The sequence below is a fragment of the Pteropus medius genome, unplaced genomic scaffold, assembly GCF_902729225.1.
Source record: "Pteropus medius unplaced genomic scaffold, Ma_sr-lr_union100, whole genome shotgun sequence".
Taxonomy (NCBI): domain Eukaryota; kingdom Metazoa; phylum Chordata; class Mammalia; order Chiroptera; family Pteropodidae; genus Pteropus; species Pteropus medius.
In genome coordinates, this window is record NW_024351648.1 from 4846194 (window position 1) to 4865020 (window position 18827).

At 62.3% G+C, this 18827-nt stretch overlaps 1 protein-coding gene and 1 pseudogene across 6 annotated transcripts in view; one reads left to right on the plus strand and one right to left on the minus strand.

Annotated features, from left to right (window-relative positions):
* The window catches only part of LRRK1 (leucine rich repeat kinase 1), a 118326-nt gene that overhangs the window by 92434 nt on the left and 7065 nt on the right, over positions 1 to 18827 (plus strand). For 3 of the 6 annotated variants that reach the window (XM_039844120.1, XM_039844116.1, XM_039844121.1), the window contains 14 exons: positions 53 to 216; positions 1084 to 1223; positions 3085 to 3334; positions 4968 to 5134; positions 7093 to 7290; positions 8058 to 8335; positions 9187 to 9381; positions 10205 to 10356; positions 10861 to 10978; positions 12666 to 12782; positions 14621 to 15423; positions 15760 to 15861; positions 17184 to 17357; positions 18127 to 18470. In XM_039844120.1, the coding sequence (XP_039700054.1) occupies positions 53 to 216; positions 1084 to 1223; positions 3085 to 3334; positions 4968 to 5134; positions 7093 to 7290; positions 8058 to 8335; positions 9187 to 9381; positions 10205 to 10356; positions 10861 to 10978; positions 12666 to 12782; positions 14621 to 15423; positions 15760 to 15861; positions 17184 to 17357; positions 18127 to 18250 (2982 nt within the window). In that variant the 3' untranslated portion in view covers positions 18251 to 18470. Of the gene's footprint in view, positions 1 to 52; positions 217 to 1083; positions 1224 to 3084; positions 3335 to 4967; positions 5135 to 7092; positions 7291 to 8057; positions 8336 to 9186; positions 9382 to 10204; positions 10357 to 10860; positions 10979 to 12665; positions 12783 to 14620; positions 15424 to 15759; positions 15862 to 17183; positions 18088 to 18126; positions 18471 to 18827 lie in introns of those variants that run through there. The other 3 variants (XM_039844115.1, XM_039844119.1, XM_039844118.1) reach the window with 2 other exon arrangements.
* Positions 9847 to 9965, minus strand: LOC120587376 (uncharacterized; annotated as a pseudogene).

The following is an 18827-nucleotide window of genomic DNA, read 5'->3' on the forward strand; positions in this document are numbered from 1 at the left end:
AATCTTTCTTTTCCCCCAGAATTTTTAAACCAAGTCTTTCCTCATTTTGCAGCTCTTCGAAACCAGGAAGAACACGAGGAGCAGGCACAGGAAAGTCGCCATTTACAGCTTTGCGGGGAACCAGAGGAACCGCTGCAGCACGTTCCGCGTGCGGCGGAACCAGACCATCTACTGGCAGGAGGGTCTCCTGGTCACCTTCGACGGCGGCTACCTCAGGTAGGGACGCCCGGCGCGGTCACCGTGGCGCCTCCCCGGACACCGTCCGTCCACGTGGTGTCCAGGGGCCTCCTCCCAAGAGCAGCTCTTCATGGCAGCGCACTAGAAATAGGAGACACCGACCCCCGCGCATGTCCCTACGTCCCTGAGGGCCCCCAACTGCTCGCCCCGCCTTCCCTCCTCTCACAGGACACAGAGGTGAGGGAGGGTCTGGTGACCAGCTCTGGCACCCCCGTGGTCACTTAGGTGGGACCTGCAGTCATCCGGCCCTACCCCTTCGTCCTGAGACTCGATGCCCAGATGACGCCCCTGGTCCCAAGTGTGACATAAGACACCTATCTTAACTCTCCTCCCTACTTTCTTTTTTTTTAAGAGAGACATCAGGTCAGCTCAAACGGTTTCATAAGTGATTTTAATCTGGTTTAATAAACACACAAGATGATTTCCTATTTACAGTGAATCTTTCAAAACATTCTTCAGCTCCATGAGACGGGGCTCGGGGAAGGTCGCTGTCCTTGAGGCCTGACGTGGGCTGCTCTTGGCGCCTGCTGCTCCACGTCGAGGAGCCCACGTCAAGCTCACAGTTGTCCCTCGGCAGATGAGAGCCCGTGGTTCAGAGTGGAAGGGCCTCGCCGGTCACACCGGAGGGCCAGAGCCCAGCCCGAGCACCCCGAGTCCTCGTTGTGGCCACTTCACCCTGTGGGGGGCGGTGGGGGCACGAGGCGGGGCAACGTGCCCAGCACACAAAGGCAGCGGCCCCCGACGGCCCCCGGCGCGGGGACCTGGGTCCCCTGGGGGTCAGCGCCTCGGCGTCCCCGGGCCCTGGAGGCCGATCCCCACGGTCACCTTTTCCTCCCTGGGCTGCAGCGTGGAATCCTCGGACGTGAACTGGAAGAAGAAAAAAAGCGGAGGAATAAAAATCATCTGCCAGTCGGAGGTGAGGGACTTCTCGGCGATGGCTTTCATCACGGACCACGTCAACTCCCTGATCGACCAGTGGTTTCCTGGTAAGAGACGGGTCCTCAGCCGCGTCTGCGCTCGGGGTCACACGGCGGAGCCTCGGGCAGCCCGGGCTCGGACAGTGGGGCTCCGCTGCACGCGGGTGGGAAACGGTGTCGGGGTCCCCGCGTGGGACCCGCCCTGTGCCATCTGCATGAGGGCTCGCGTGCCCGGGGGCGACCGTCACTATGGTTTCTGTGACGCGAAAGTTAGAAGTGGGCTTCCGGCTGCACGGGCTCAGCACCCCTCAGCCCGCATGGTTCAAGGGTCACCTGTAGTTCCTTACAAGCTCAGGTGGGGCTTCGGATGCGGGTAATAGAAACCAGAGAGACCATCATGGCACTCTGGGGGAGTCGTGACCCCTGGGGAACCCAGCGGTGGGCTCAAGTGGACACTGTGGGGAGACATGCGCCCAGACCCTGCAGGGCGTGTGCGTGCTTGGCCCCCGACTCCCCGCAGTGTGTAGGGAAGGACAGCCCCGTCACCACACGTGGCCCAAGGCGGCCCTCGGGGTGGACCTCACACAGCCTCATTTACACAGTGAGGCCAGCACTGCTGGAACCTGGGGGGCCGACGGATGGAGGGGCGGGGGCCGCACCTGCCAAGGGCCCCCTTCTCCTTCCCTGCCTGCCCCCGCCCCCAGCTCCCAGAGGTGCCCAGCCACCCACACGGCCCTCTTCAGACCCTTTGATCAGTTTCCTCATCGACTGTCCACCCAAAGAAAATACTCTTTGAAGTGAAGCTGTTGTTTTGCTACCGGAGTGGAGACAAACCCACAGCGTGTCCTGCAGGGAGGAAGCCATCTGGGCAGAGGCGGGCGGCCTCTCCCTGGGGAGCCCTCGGCCTCTGAAGGCCAATGGCTGAGCAAGCGGACAGCAGATCCGGAATCCGAGCAGCGCCACTGGCCTGCCGGCCAGCCGCCTAGGATCCTGAGCCGGCCAGTCCCTAGGATCCCAAGCCAGCCAGTCCCCTAGCCCCCCGAGCCGTCCAGTCCCCTAGGACCCTGAGCCAGCTTCCTCTCCGGCACACCTCCCACCCCTGTGTCCCAGGACAGCACCACAGGGAGCGTTTAGGGAACAGTGGCAGGGGGCGCTCCAAATGCTCAGTTCGGACACCAGAGCCTGGTGCCCTTCGGGTGTGGATGAGAAGGTGACCTACAAGGGGAAAAAAAAAAAGCTTAGGGGCGCCTAAGAGAAGGCTGTCTGGTGTGTGAGTTGTGACAGTCGTGCCTGGCCACCGAGGGGGGGCCTCTAGGCCCACGTGAACCCTCCTGTACCCTCCCCACTAACCAGGGGCCCCCCACAGCGGGCGCCGCTGGCGATTTGACGCGGGGGTGGATGTCACGTCACAGGAGGGACCGGGCTGAGGGCCTGAGGCAGGGCTCCCTAGGGGCGGCACCGCCAGCCTCGGAGGCAGACGCACCCAGAAGGTTCTAGGAGTCCCTGCACGAAGCAGGCCGCCGGCTCGCCCCAAGAGCGCCTCCGGGGCGCCTTCCGGGGCATTCCTTTGCACCCCCTTTTCGGGGGAACCCACGTCAAACGACTGGGATGTGCCTTACGATTCGTACTCGTTCCCCGCCGTGCATCGCTTTTCCAGAGAGGGCCGTAGCCATCGCGAGCCTGGCCTCCCTGATTCTAACGGTGGCTCCGTACTGGTCGTGCTTTGGTCATTGGCGCCTGGCACGGCTCAGCCCCAGCCCACAGCGTGTGTGGCAGTCACGGGCCAGCCACTTTTTGGGGGCCAGGGGACGGCAGACAGGCCCCTCCTGGGAGAGGAGAGGCCCACCCAGCCTGGCGTTGCCGGGTGCTGCTCAGGGGCCCAGCTGCAGCTGCCTGTGCGTGAGCTGTCCCCTGCTCCGTCCCCGTTTAGCCTTGACGGCCACGGAGAGCGACGGGACCCCACTCATGGAGCAGTACGTGCCCTGCCCGGTCTGCGAGGCCTCCTGGGCCCAGCACGCCGACGCCGGCGACAGGGCGGAGGGCGTGCAGTACTTCGACATGGAAGACTGCGTGCTGACGGCCATCGAGTGCGACTTCATCTCCTGCCCCAGGCACCCCGACCTCCCCGTGCCTCTCCAGGAGCTGGTCCCCGAGCTGTTCATGACCGACTTCCCAGCCAGGTATGCAGCCGCCCAGCCTCCCAGCCAGCCCCGGGCGACTCTCAGGGCCCCATCCCAGGCTGCCGAGGGGAACCGGGCTGGGCCTCCCCTCTGAACCCCGCTTCGCTGCCGTCTCAAGGCGGAAGGGGGTGCTCCCCAGCCTGCAGGCTCATTTTCATCTCTCGGCAAATGCCGAGCCCTAACTGCTGCCCTGCGGCTGAGCGTTTGGAACCCCGAAATCTGCGGAGCGTCCCTCCGCCGATCTAAGATGACAGGCGGGGAGACGGGCTACAGGAAATGGAACACGTTAAGGGTCCCGTCCAACAGGAAACCGGCACGGAATCCAGGTGCTCGGTAGAATGTGGAGTCCTCTGTAGTCATGGAAACCGGAAGCTGCGGCGTGGGCTCCCCGGAGACGTTGACGTTGGTGGCTGCCAACCTTTCTGGAGTTGCGAAGTCCCGTTATTTGTTTCTTCAGAGAATGGCTGTATCTAGTTTTGATAAAGAAAATTAAACTATGGGGGGCGGAGGAAGAATATTGGTATTCTCATTTTTTCTAAATTGCTCCCCCATCCCAAGAAAGTAGATGTGGAGTGCTCTGTGATACTGTAGAATCGGGGCTCCAAAGCATGCTTCTGGATGCGTCTATTACGTTAAGAACCGATCCCTACGTTGGATAACTTCCCCAAAGTTCTTTTCAATAACCCCATTACTCTTTCCTTTAATCCTCGATCTTAAACGTGTGGCTGTCGCTTCTCAGAGGCCCCATGCAGAGTTTCGCATATGCGTGGATCGGATTCTTTTGGGGAAGGTGCCTGATTAGTTAGGCAGCCCCACAGTTTTCGAATTTCCACTTATTTACTGAACTCAGCGACCTGAACGGGACTTGAAATCCAGCAGAGGCTCTGGGAACTCTGGCTGTGGCCCCGTAACCGTCACGCACGTTGCACGGTTGCATCTTGGAGAAAGGGGGGTCTGTGGGGCCAGGAGGGCTCCAGTGGGGGCACCTGGCAGAGGTAGTTGATGAGGGACCCAGGTGGACCTCGACAGACCAGGGAGGGCCCAGACAGGGAGAGCTTTGGGTCCGCCGGGCCCTCCATTCCAGGAGCAGCTTGCAGTCTTTCCAGTAGCCCAGCAGAAATGTCTCTAGGTTTATCTAGAGTTAGAACAGACAGCCCAGCGACGAGGTCTACACCCCCTGCCCTCAGATGACATCCTAGTCCTTGATTGCGAAGACATTGGTCACGCCAATCACAAGCTCCGTGTGGTTGTTTCTATAATTCTTCGCTTAATAAAAAGAAATGGGGAAACAGCCAGCCGAGCAGTACCTACGGCCAGCTTGTCTGATGGGTCCCAGCTCTCAACGCACGGGCTTTGGGAGGGAAACGTCCAAAGGAAGCTTTTGTCCGTATCCGCCCCTTTCGGAGGCTCCCGTGTGCCAGTCACCATCTCCACCCACGGGGCCACCCCCGTGTGAGACCACGGCTTGGCAAGGCTGCACGGCCTGCCCAGACCTGTCTGACCCCACAGACGGCTTCGATCCCTGACTCTCCACAGGGGGAACAAGGGACCGAGCAGCCCCTGCGTCCGCCCAGCCCGGGACCCGCCCCCCAGGGGGTCTGTTCCCACCCCACGTGCGCTGTGTTTTCGGCAGGCTGTTCCTGGAAAACAGCAAGCTGGAGCACAGTGAGGACCAGGGCAGCATCCTGGGCCAGGGCGGGAGCGGCACCGTCATCTACCGGGCCCGGTACCAGGGCCAGCCCGTGGCCGTGAAGCGATTCCAGATCAAGAAGTTTAAGAACTTCGCTAACGCCCCGGCAGGTAACCAGGCCCTGGATCACTTCCTTCCAGACAGGTGCTCGGTCCAAACCTCATGCCACCTCACAGAGCCCCGAGGCCACAGGCACAGGCGGGGGGAAGGGAGCGGGCGACGCCATCGTGGGGCCTGGGGACAGCCGTTTTGTACCTGGCGGGACACGGGACAGGCCCAGGACAGGCCAGGTGGAAGGAGGCTTGCAGTTCGCTTTTGGGGATCACTCTCCTGCCCAGACATGAACCCCAAGAACATGGGTCACCCGTATCATTTCCACTTGCTCCATGTCCAGCACGGGCCTGGCACGTGGTGGGCACCTGATCAGACCTCGGCAGACCCTCTCGGCCCGTGGGACCCTGTCGGCCGTCTCCCCTAAAGGAAGGAAGGTGGCACTGTGGATGTATCGATTGGGAAGCTGGCACGGGTGGCTTCTCGCCGCCCCCCATCCCCACCGAGGAAGGAACACCCCCCTCGCCTTGGCACACTCAGGCACACGTCACGTGGAGCCCCTCGCTGCTTAATGGTCAGCCAGAGCGGGCGCTCGGAGGCCTCCTTGCTCCCAGCCGGCTGCACACCACATTTGTCACTGCCGCTGGCTCACCGCGGTCACCTTTATGATCACAGTGACGATTTACACTCTTGGTAGGAAAACTAAACTCGTAGAACAGCATGAAGAAAGCAGATCAGAAAGGAAGAGACAAAACTGTAATCACGTGACGAGCACAGACATCTAAGAGACTCGGCTGACAAACGTCAGAGCCAATAAAAGCTTCATCAAATGTCTATAGACGGGAGCCGAACACCAGAATTCAGCACATTCCCACGCTCGCCATCGGCCCAGTGGGTGCGTGTGCGCGTGTGTGCGCGTGTGTGTGTGTGCGCATGTGACGTCTGATTCTAAAATGCACGTGAAGCGGCAACAACCCACGAACAGCCAAGAAAATCCGATCGCGCGAGACGGAGTTGGGCGGCCTGCCCAGCTCACGTGGTGACGCGTCAGTCCCGGGCGCGAGGGCAGCTTTCTCGGGCGAGGACAAGGCGAGGACAGGCCACCCACAGAGCAGAGACCGCGCGCGCGTGTGCGGGAAGCCGGCGCGTCGCAGGGGGCATCACGAGTGGAGGGAAAAGGCTGACTCTCCGTGACATCGGGGTGGAGACGTGGGTCGGGCTCCGTAGTCACGAGCAAATTCGTCATGGGTTCCAGGCCCGATGTGGAAAACGAAACTTGTCCGCTGAGAAAACAAATTAGTCCCGGCACGAGTGATGCTCTTTAACTGCCAAGATTTGTTTTTCCTGCCGTTTGAATCCCCGATTTTAAAATCTGACCCCGGGGGAGGGACAGATCGGGGCACAGGAGGACAAGCAGGGCCTGGGGACACAGGCAGGCGCCTTCCGCAGGGGCGAGTTTCGAGAGCACTGGGAGGTCACGGCAAAGGGGTGACGTCACCCACCGCTGCCCAGAGCCCTTTCTCCTCTGGCCTGAGACGGCATGTCACAGGCCTGTGGCCGCCCCACAGTTTTATCTCTGGACTAGAAGGTGGTGGTCTGTTCTGCCTTTAGTGTCCTGGCCACTGGGTAGGGGACAAAGTGGGCAGCGGTGACAAAACCCTCAGCATCCTTGTGGGTGACCAGTCAGGGGCCTGCTTACGGCCCTCCAAGGGATGCAGAGTTGGAATAAGGTACAACTGTGACCCTCAGGCGGCCAGCAGTGAGGCGGGGTGAGGGCTGCACGAGAGACAGCTGGGTGACGAGGGTGGGGACGTGCACGGCCCTCCGTGGATGGGCAGTGTGATCTGTTGCACCCTGGCCCCACCAGCCCCTTGCGTCCCACACGAGGCAGCTCTGTGCGGGTGGGACGTGCGCCACGTGGCTCCAGACAGGGTCCCTGATGGGCGGTGTAGGGCCCGCAGGGCAGCCCACCCCCACCCCCGTCCCCCAATCGCTGACGCCGGCCTGTCCCTTGCAGACACCATGCTGAGGCACCTGCGGGCCACCGACGCCATGAAGAACTTCTCGGAGTTCCGGCAGGAGGCCAGCATGCTGCACGCGCTGCAGCACCCCTGCATCGTGTCCCTCATCGGCATCAGCATCCACCCCCTCTGCTTCGCCCTGGAGCTCGCGCCGCTGGGCAGCCTCAACACCGTGCTGTCCGAAAACGCCAAAGGTACCGGCCCGGCCGAGAACATTCACGAGGGCGTGGCCCGAGGCCCGGCCCGACGGAGCCCCAGGGAGGCCGAGAGCCCATGGTGGGCGGCGTAGGCCTGAGGACTGCCTCCTGCCTGGCCCAGTGACAGGGCCCCGGCCAGCAGGGCCACCTCCGTGGCCCCGCACCAGGTCTAAACCGGTGTGGCGGTGCCATCGAGGCCAGAGATGCTCACACTGTAAAGTCAGCACCAGGTCCCAGGTCCTGGTTCTCGGCCGTGATCCAGGGGCCACTTTTACCTTATTTTTTAATAAGATTTTTAAATAGCTGACCGTGAGAAATAGGTAACTAAATTCCAAAGAACTGCCAGAGGACAGAGGTAGCTGTCTTCTGACTCAGGAAGAAAAAAATGCCATGAAAATCAATTATTTCTCCCTCAGTGTCAAAGTCGTTTTGTTAATGAGCCTCATACCCGCAACTCACCCCCGAGGGTCCAGCGACCGGGGGTGGGGGGCCCTAGAGGTACACGAGGACTGTCGAATCCTCGCTCTTTTAGTAAAAACAGCACTTCCGGGCCCGATATGCCATGAATGAACCTCCAACAACGGGCGTGTCTGTCCTAAATGATACTTGACTGAAGGAGGTCACGCTCCATCTCCGGTGTCCCGCGGGGAGACTGTCGAGAACGCATCAGTAGGACAGAAAGTGCTGGGCGGACAGAAGGTAGGCAGAGAGGACGGTCGCCCAGCTGAGAGTTCGCTACATTTTTGTTTTTCTTCTTTGCAAAGATTCTTCCTTCATGCCGCTGGGGCACATGCTCACCCAGAAGATCGCCTACCAGATCGCCTCCGGCCTGGCCTACCTGCACAAGAAAAGCATTATCTTCTGCGACCTGAAGTCGGATAACATTCTGGTCTGGTCCCTCGACCCCAAGGAGCACGTCAACATCAAGCTGTCGGACTACGGGATCTCGAGGCAGTCATTTCACGAGGGCGCCCTGGGCGTGGAGGGCACGCCTGGCTACCAGGCCCCAGAGATCCGGCCCCGCATCGTGTACGATGAGAAGGTACCCGGCCCCTTGCCTGCAGCTGCCCAGCGCCGTGTTCCCCGCTCCGAGCAGATGGCTCATGGCCTGATTGCTTTAAGGATGCCCTAAGCGCGTGAGAGGTGACCTGGCACCTGTGGCCATTAACCAGATAAAAATAATAATAATAATAATAATAATAAAGGCAAATCCGTGTGCCAAAAACAAGAGCTTCTTAGTAGCAGGGGACGCAGGCCGAGCGCCTCAAAACTGAGATTATAATAGGAACCTTCATACTGAAAATTCTCAGGTCTACCTCGGCTCTTATCCTGCCGAGAAGTTATTTCTTGCCCCTTCTGGAAGCCCGCATAACTCCTCGCTAGGCCTTCTTATGACATTAAAATGAGAGGAGTCAGCCTGGTGCGATCTAGGGGACATGCCCCCCCGTTTATGGTCTGCATACACTGTTCATCTAGCAGCGAGCACGCTAAGCTCAGGGTCTGTGTTGTCCTGCCTTGTCTTCATGGTCCAGGGCGAGGCCCGTGGCGCCCTCGGAGCCCTTACCCAGTGCCTGACGGTGAGCTAGTCTGAGTGTGTGTGCACCGGATGGATGGATAGACAGAAGGAGGGGCAGACGAATGTGCAAAAGATTGGGCGAGTATGCGGGTGGTCAGAGAGAAGGAAGGAAGGACACAGAAGGTGGACGAATAAAGGGACAGAACGATGCTTGGTCAGGTGTTTGGACAGGTGGAGCGAGACGGAGGGGTGGCGAGTGTCCCCCTTCGCACGGCACCCACGTCTTCCTTCTCCGGTGGTGTCTCCCTGCTCCCTCCAGCTTGCGAAAGCTGCCGAGCCCGGGCAGGGGACCTGACTGGGCTCGCGTGTCTGCCCAGGTGGACATGTTCTCCTACGGGATGGTGCTCTACGAGCTGCTGTCCGGACAGCGGCCGGCGCTGGGCCACCACCAGCTTCAGATCGCCAAGAAGCTGTCCAAGGGCGTCCGCCCGGTGCTGGGCCCGCCGGAGGAGGTGCAGTTCCATCGGCTGCAGGCGCTCATGGTGGAGTGCTGGGACACGCAGCCCGAGAAGGTACCTTGGGAGGCGAGGGCAGCTCCGGCGCAGAGGGTCTCGAGCACCTACGGCCGCCCGCCCGCCCGCACGGAGGGTCTCGAAGGCCCAGGGCGAGCCTTCTCTGCCCGCCTCTTCTAGAAAGAGACGCCCCCCGGCTCCTGATACATCCGGATCATTTTCTTTGGCGTGTGTATCACCCTCGTGAAAATGACCTGTTTTTTCCTCCCAGCCTCGGTGCTGGGTCGTCATGTACAGAGCACCAGCCCTTTCTACCATCCCCGTGCAGGGGCAGAGAGGACGTCAGTGTCTCTTTGCAGAGAAATGGCTGGAAGGTTCGCTCATGGGAGGCGATCATCACGTTATCATTTTATTTATCTATTTATTTTTAATTTTTTTATTTTTTAGGCGAGGCAACCCTTGGTTGACCTCACAGATTCCAAGGACCCTCTCCGCTTACAATCCCTTATTTTTTTTTATTTTTTACGCCTACAGCACCTGGTCTTCCTAGGTGGTCTCCCATCCAAGTACTAACCAGGCCCGACCCTGCTTAGCTTCTGAGAACAACTGGGGTCGGGCTTGTTCGGGGTGGCGTGGCCATAGGCCACATTATCATTTTAAAGCTAGTTGTTTCTGGAAGTGGCCAGTGGTCTCCCCGAGCTCCAGGCGCCGAGGGTACTAAGACACGGTCGCCAGGAAGGGCCTGTTTCCGGTCTTGGTTTGTTAGGGGGGTCTCCAATGAGCAGGTCCCAGTCTTTCCGCCCCAGTCCCAAGATCCTTGGCTCCATGGGCAAAACGGGCATCCGTCTGGATGTACGTGACCCTGGCGGCCTCTCTCCCTCAGCGACCGCTGGCCCTGTCGGTGGTGAGCCAGATGCAAGACCCGACCTTCGCGACCTTCATGTACCTGCTGCCCTGTGGGAAGCAGACGGCCTTCTTCTCGCCCCAAGGCCAAGACTACACGGTGGTCTTCTGGGACGGGAAAGAGGGGTCCAGGTAACGTCCTGAGGCCTCCCGGCCCTGCTGGTGTCAGAGTTGGGGGCGGCCACATGATTAGGGGGCAGCGAGGGGTGACTCAGGGAGAGGCATTTGGTGGGCGGTGGGCTGAGAGCCGGCGGGGTGCTCACACACACACCCGGTGGCTGAGGGGACCGCGGGAGGTGGCGTCTGCTGGGGCGTCGGGGGCGAGGGAGGGCTTCGCTGTAGGCTGGGAGCTACCTTCCGCTGCACGGGGGTGGGGGGGTTGGGGCAGGAGGACAGGGACTGGAGCAGAGCTTCTTCCCTGGGAGCCGCCTTTCTCCGCCCGGACGGTCAAGCACTACAGGCCTGGAGCAGTCGGTCCTCGAGCCCCGCCGAGCGTGACAAAATTCAACCCCGGGCCCGGGACGGTGGACAAAGCCCAGAGCTGATGTCCGCCTCCGAGGCCGCTGCAGGTCCGGCCAGGGTGGGGGAGGCGGTCCCCGGCCACCGCAGCCGACCGCACGCCTGTCGCCCCGGCAGGAACTACACGGTGGCGAACACGGAAAAGGGCCTCCTGGAGGTGCAGAGGATGAGCTGCGCGGGCATGAAGCTGAGCTGCCAGCTCAAGGTCCACAGCTGTCTGTGGACGGCCACCGAGGTGAGCGCCCAGCACGCAGGCCTCTCCCCGAGGCAGGCAGCACCGGGTGACAGCCCCTGGGGGCCAGGCCAGCCCCCCAAAATGCAGGAAACCTAGAAACATCTGGATTCCCAGTGACCCCAGCAGCGCTGCCAGCAGCCCTGCCACTCTGCAGCGGCGTCTCGCCGTGGGCAGCTCAAGCCACCCGTCCCTGGCTGGTGACTGGGGCTCAGGTACCGAGTGTCAGGTTCAGGGTCCCAGCAGAGGGGACCCCCAGGAGGTTGGCGAAGTGACTGGGTTACTTATAATGCTGCCAGGTGTACACAGCAAACCCATCAGCTCTGAGGCCTTCGGCCTTCACGTAAAGGCAGGCAGCAGGAGGCCCAGGCTGCCTCTGAGAAGGCCCGACGGGAATGCCCGAAGGCAAACGCCTTGCCGCTAAGGGGGGTGGGGAGGGGGGTCATAAACTGGCGCGACCTTTCCACGTGGCAGTCGGGAAATATGGTTCAAACATGCGTCAGAAATTTCTTCACCCTGTATAAGTCTCAGTAATTTCAGTGTTAAGAATTTGTTCTAAGGAATAAGCAAAACACATGCACACACACATGTACAGAACACGCACAAACGTGCATGCACACACACGTGCACACGCACACAAGCACAAGCGCACATGCACACACACGCACATGCACACATGCGCAGATGTGCACACATGCACAGATGCGCACACGTGCGCACACATGCACACATGGATGGGCGCACGCACACATGTGCACGTGCACACGTGCACAGACACATGCATGCACAGACGCACATGTGCACACACATGTGTGCATGCATACAGACATGCACACACGTAGGTGCATGGATGGATGCACATGCACGCGCATGCACAGCCACACACGTGCACACGCACACATGTACACATGCAGGCGCATGCCTGCACATATACACATGCACAGACACGCGTGCATGCAGATGCACGCACATGTACACATGCGGGGCACACTCGTGCATGTGCGCGCAGACATGCACATGCCTGTGTGCTCACGTGCGCATGCAGGGTCACATGTGCACACGCAGGTTCGCATGCACAGACACGCATGCATACACATGTGCACATGCACGGATGCGCACACACGCACACACACTCACACAGCCGTGTCTAAAGAATGCTCATTCTAGTTCAATCCAGTGTAGGGAAGACTAGGAAACAGTCGGCACCTGACAATAGATGAGCCCGTTTCCGCACGCCGGAGTGTAGACGCTGGAGGATGCTCCGACCCCGTCCCCTCAGGGACGAGGTGGATGGGGCCTCTGCCTGTGGCAGGTGTTATCCCAGGAAGCGGAAAGTGTGACCGCAGCCTAGTGGCGCGCGCCCACTTTCGCTGGGAACAGGGACACATGCAAGTACCCACAGAGACCGAGACTCTGTGCCCCAAACCCCACAGGAGGGCTTCTCGGCCCGATGGATTGTAGGCAGCCTTGTTTTCCTTCTTTAGACAAGTCTAAAGTTTAGACAAGTCTTTCAAAGTTTTCACAAAGAACAGAGATATAAAAACAACCCGCCAGAAAGCTTTCATCCACGTTCCTTTCCGAAGTGCAGCGGGGACTCCGGGAGCCCACAGGCCCCTGCAGGAAACGTCGGCTCGTCCCAGGGCAGGTCCCACGTGGCCCTCAGGTCTCAGTGGCCCCTCTGCCTCCACAGGACCAGAAGATCTACATCTACAGCCTCAAGGGCATGTGCCCCTTGAACACGCCCCAGCGGGCTCTGGACACCCCGGCCGTCGTCACCTGCTTCTTGGCGGTGCCTGTTTTAAAAAAGGTGAGGTAACGGGGAAGGTGGGTGCACAGGGGTCTGCTTCTCCCTTCCCGTCTGGGGGCAGGGTATTGAAGCCACGCCCTCCGGGACCACCGAGTCACAACCAGCCTGAGAGACCCGAGGACCTGAGCCACCCCCAGTGGCCTTCTGGTGTGCGAGCACCTACGGGACCAGAAAGGCTAAGGCTCAGTGGCAGCCATCATTCCCCACGCAGACGCCACAGCCCACTGCTGCTGCAAACTGCAGAGGGACAGCTGGTGAGAGTGTGTCGTTCCTCGTCTGACGGCGGCGGCATCAGAGAGGGCCAGCACCTCCCCAGGGCCCGGGCAGGCCCTGCCTGACCCCTGCGGGGCTGCCAGCTCTCCTTCCCCATCTCCGCCCCCGCTGGCGCCCCCGCAGCCAGCCCCAGCGTCCTCCAGAGCTGGGTCCTTCTCTGTCCGGTCCAGCCCCGGCTTCTCTCAAACGAAACCCCGAGCGAGGCTCCCCCAGCCCAGGTCCCAGGCAGCTCTGCCACTCCCGGGAGCAGACTGAGGTGCCTCTGCGGGGCCAGTGAGGGACCCCCAGCTGGCGCCACCCAGCACCCACCCTGAGGGGCGCTTCCCACCAGAAACCCCGCATCAGTTCTGAAGATGGAGGCCAAGGGCCCTGCTCTATGGAGCTGCCCCGCACGCATTCCCGGCCTTCGGAGACGTTCTCTACATTCTCGGCCCCGGTGGCCTCAGGGATCCAGGCCCTGCTCCCCGCTCGGCCGCCCTGAGGCCCCCGCCTGTCACTCCCCGCTCGCGGTACACGCTCGCGGTGTCGTTATCGGTGTTGCTTTGTCGACGTGTATTGGCTGTCAGCGTCGGACTTGTTTTCCCATCTGTAAAATGGGGACGAGAAGCGGTCGTGGAAAGGCCGACACTAGGCAAACGCGAGCGATGCTGTCACTTCCGGGGGGTCCCCAATCACGAAGTTCTTCTCTCTCACCTGGTTCGTTGCTTTAAAAAAAAAAAAAAAGTCTGAAATCAACCTCAGAGTCATTTACGACGGCGGCCGCATCGGCGAGGCTGGGCAGCTCGGGCCCCGGCCTGCGGCAGAGCGCAGGAGACGCGACACAAAGCGTTATTTAAGGCCACTGCTGGCCAGAGCCCCCAAGCCAGGGCACCACCGCTCGCCCGGCCAGAGGGAATAAAGCCGGCTCTGTGCAGAGCCTCCCTGCCAGGTTGGGTGGCAGACCCCTGTATCCCTGCACGCGTGCAGGCACACCCGGCCGCGACGTGGGGCTCAGTGTCCTGACCGGGGCCTGGAGCTGGGCTCTGACAGAGACGTCGCTCCCGTGTGCCTTGGCTGCTCCCTTTCCTCAAGTCCTGAGGGCAGATTTCGATCAACTTCTCAGGGCTTATTGATGGTGCCGCGGCGTCAGAGGCCGGTCCTCTCTTTACCTCGGACAGCCTGGCCCTCGAGGGCCTCCAGCACCAACCCCTGGGGTCGCAGAGACGCATGAGACTCAGCCCTTCCCCGTGCCAGGCCGGCACCCCGGGGGAGTGGTGAGGCACAGGCAGGAGGCCCCTAGACCCACCCAGCGCCCGCGACAGCTGTCATGGTACCAGGAGGGAAGGAACCACGTCCGGCCTCTGAGGGACACTGCGGTGACCCAGAGAAGGCAGCTCACTGCTGCTCACACTGCCTCTTCCTCTCCCGCTCGCTCCAAGGAAGGCAGCCGTGGCTCTTCCGGTCCCTGCCTTTTCAGGGGCCTGACTCCTCAGGGTGCTGGTGGGGTGCGTGCAGAGGCGCGTCCCGCACCCGCCCGTTCCTCCCCGGAATGCACGAGACTAGAGCATTCCGCCTTCTCCCGGCAGAATTCCTACCTGGTGCTGGCGGGCCTGGCGGACGGGCTGGTGGCCGTGTTCTCCGTGGTGCGGGGCGCCCCCGACGACAGCTGCTCCTACCTGTGCTCACACACGGCCAACAGGTCCAAGTTCGGCATCGCCGACGACGACGTGCGGCAGAACCCGTACCCGGTGAAGGCCATGGAGGTGGTCAACAGCGGCTCCGAGGTCTGGTGCAGCAACGGGCCGGGCGTGCTGGTCGTGGACTGCGCGGCCCTGGACATCCGCAGGCGGCTGGAGCCCTTCTGCGCGCCCTCGCTGGTCACGTCCATCGTGTGCAGCTCCGAGTGCCGGGGCGAGGAGGTGGTCTGGTGCCTGGACGACAGGGCCAACTCCCTGGTCATGTACCATTCGGCCACCTACCAGCTGTGCGCCCGCTACTTCTGCGGGGACCCCAACCCCCTCAGGGATGTGTTTCCCGTGGGCCCGGCGGGCCCGGAGCCCCTGGACGGCCACGTGGCCAGCCCGGCCGGGCCGGGCGGGGACTGCATCGCGGACGTCACCATCATCTACAGCGAGGACCTGGGCACGCAGATCCTGACGCACCAGGACTCCGTGACCGACTACTGCTCCTTGTCCTCCGGCGCCTCGTCCCCGACGCGCGGCGCCCCGCTGTCCCCCGCCAGCTCGTCCAGCGCGCCCTCCTCCGCGCACGCCGAGGACCCGCCCCGGCTGCGCGAGCCCGAGCTGAGCCCCGTGGACGCCGACGCGTTCAGCCAGCACCTGCAGGCCGTGAAGGTGCTGGCGGTGAAGGACGTCATCTGGGTCCCCAGGTGGGTTTGGGGCTGGCCGCCGGGTGGGGCGCGCCCCTGCGCATGCGCACCGCTGGGTGGGGCGGGGAAAGGGAGCTTCCTCCGCAGGCCGGTCCCCCCTATCCTGGGATCCCGAGGGGTCTCTTTAGCGAACCTGGGAAGGGCTGCGCTAGGCCCCTCCGCCCCCAGAGAGCTCGGGGCACCGCGGGGCCGCTGGGGTCAGGGCTCCCGCTGGGATGGTGCATGTCGCCGGCCGGGGGTCCCCTCTGCACCCCGGGGTTCGCCGCCGCCCGCCGGTCTGCTGCCCGCTCCGTGTCGCCCGCACCCAGCGCTTCCCCTCCGCGTCCGGCTTCGCAGGCGCGGTGGAGACGTGATCGTCATCGGCCTGGAGAAGGACGCGGGCGCCCAGCGCGGCAGGGTCGTGGCCGTCCTGAAGGCGCGGGAGCTGACGGCGCGCGGGTAAGACTGCGTGCGGGCCGCCTGGGCCCCACGGCGCCCGGTCCTGCACGGTGGCCGCCTGCGCCCCCACACACGAGCACACCCACCGGCGTCGCCATAAGGCAGACGGAGCGAGGCGACATGCTCCAGGCGGCTCCTGGGGGACCAGCAGGTACCCGCTGACCTGGGCGTTCGCCGCCGGTCGCCGCGCCTCTTTCTGGGGAACCCAGTGCACCCCAGGACCAAGTGCCCTGCCTGGGTTGTGACCCCAGGGCCTGAGATGAGCTGCAATTGAAATGGGGGTCCAGGTGGCTCACTGTCCTTCCCACCAAGCAGGAGGGCCCTTCCCGAGGTGTCCCGCGGCCCCGGCTCCGTACCCACCTGCAGGGTCCTACGAGGACAGAGGCCAGGCCCACTGCGACGGTTGCGCTGGGCAGGGCAGCCTGTGGGGCTGGGAGGGTGGCTTCGCCAGTGTTCCCACAGCAGACATGTTTGCACCCCTCACCGAACCCCCTGGTTACTCTCCCTTATGGAGAAGCCCCGTTTGTCCCTCTCCCCTCAGAGCAGGGCAGTGACCAAGGAGACGCCCATGGCAGTCCCCTCCCTTGTCCCCAGCGTGGCCCTCTCTGGGTGGTTCACCAGGACCAGCGACCTTTGTCCTGCGATTCTAGAGAAATGATCTGGGTTCGATGCTGGTGCAGGTGCCGGACTTGGGCTGGAGGTGCTCGCAGGTCGCAGGTCTCGCTCCCCGGGGAACAGGGGGGTCTGTGGAGCCCAGGGCTCTCGACCCCAGAGAACCCGCTGTCGCCGTCCCTGGGTTTCCCCCTGGTGTCCTTTTCCCCATTTAGCCCCCAAAAGTAGGTTTTCCAGGAGCCAGGCCCTGACTGGCTGCAGGGGGCGGAACGGGAAAGCCGTCGTGCACGAGGCGAGGGACTTGAGGGAAAGTTAAAGTTGATCACGGGCCATCGACGAGCGCGCATTAGAGTCCATGGTGTTCTCCGGGCACCTGAGGGTCAGAGACGTGTCCCAGAGGTACCCGCTGCGATAGCATCAGCGTCCCTCCAAGAAGTCAGTCCCTTACGGACGGACAATCCCCGTGAGCTCGGACCGAAGCCCTTGACCCTTCTTTAGATATTAGAAAGCCGCTGCCCACAGGCTGGACCCCCGGACCACCGAGGAGAAGCGGCAGCAGAGCACGTGGGTGGGTGGGGCCCGGCTGCGACGCGCAGATGCCCCCCTTCGGCAGGCTCTGTCCCCCTGGGAAGGCGCAGGCCAAGGGTCCCGGCCCCGGCCAGGTGGGGGGCCCCCGTCGGTTATCTCAGACACCCGCCGTCTCTCTGCAGGGTACTCATGGACGCAGCTGTGGTGGCCAAGGACACGGTCGTCTGTGGCTTCGAGAACGAAAACATGGAGTGGTGCCTGGCGGTCTGGAGGGCCTGGGGCACCAGGGAGTTTGACGTTTTCTACCAGTCCTACGAGGAGCTGGGCCGGCTGGAGGCTGGCACGCGCAAGAAAAGGTAGCTCTGTGCAATGACCGTCACTTGGGCCTGGCCGGCCGGGGCCAGTGGCCGGACCCCTCCCCCTGCAGCCTGCAGCCCTCCGAGGACCCAGAAGTTGGACTGGATTCTCCCACGAACCACGTGCTGCTAGGAAGTGCTGGCAGTGGTTCGGGGGTTCTCCGGTTACCTGGATACCCCCACTCCACTGCTGGTTTTACAGCCCAAGGGAAGATGGTGGGGCTGACTGACGAGAGACTCCTCCTGCCTCCTTCATCCACTTCCAGGAGCAGAGGAGGGGGCCGGGCCCGCCCACCTCCTCCCCGAGTCTGGGATGGAATTACACTAGAGGCTCTCAGTTGGGAAGCCCTTTGGGACGGAGCCGGAGGAGGCCGGCAACTCATACCCCTTCCCCGGGTGGCCCCCAAGTTCTCAGCGCAGTTCACAAGCTCCTGAGCTCCCGGGGCCCTGCTCGGGGAAGCCGAGATCGTATGTCTCCAGCTCGGGAGAGTCTGTGTGTGAGAAACGCCCAGAAGGACCCTGGGCGAGGAGCGTGGCCGGTCTGGGGAATGAATGGGCCCCTTTAAGCCACGTAGCCGAGAGCCAGGAGCAGCCGGGGCCGAGAGCCCTGACTCAGCCTTTACGTTCTCCTTCCGCCGACGAAAGGAAGGAGACACCCGATCAGCGAGACTTAGAAAAGGGTCTGGTGTTTATAGCTTTGTAAAATAAACTCGGACGCAGCCGAGCACGAGCCGTTTGTCTGCGCGTAATAATCGTCTGTCCCTTTAACGAGTCCAGCAACATGTCAGCGGTCAGGCCTCTGGCTGCGAAATCACACCCTGTGCGGCTCACACCAGATGACGCGCACACACGTGTGCAGCAGAGAAGTGACACTGTTAACTGGGGACTCATAGGAGCCGCGGCGAGGACGTCTCCGAACTGTGCCCACGCGGTCCCCGAGAGTCACCGTCGGAGGCGGCCTGACCCGGAGCGGAAGGAAGCCTGAGATCGTGCTCCAGCGCACGTTCTTCTCAAATTAAATGACAGAAATCAGACCCCGGGTTTGCTGGGGCGGGCAGGCGAATGCGACTCCTTTCATCCGAAAATAAACAGGCGCTCCGGATGAAGTCCGCAGAGCACTGGACTAAAGCACAGGCTCTGTACCCCCGGCCCCATCCACTGGCCGGCGTGGCCGGGCGACCCCAGCGGGCTGCCCCATGGCAGGTTCCGTGGGCACAGATGGCTGCTGTCACCCTCCCGTTTCCCTTTACCGGCCCGGGCATCGACCCCGGGGCGGCCGAGGGTCAGTGCCCCCCGCCCACATCGCCGGGCCCTCAGCGGGGCTTTGGTGATCATCCCAGCACCCACAGCTCCCAGTCAACTCCAGATGCAAACAGGATCCCATCCCTCCACCCCCCGCCCCGGCCCAGACCTGCTGTCCACGTCACCTGCCACCTGAGCGCTGGGGCAGCAGTGCAGAACGACTCAGGA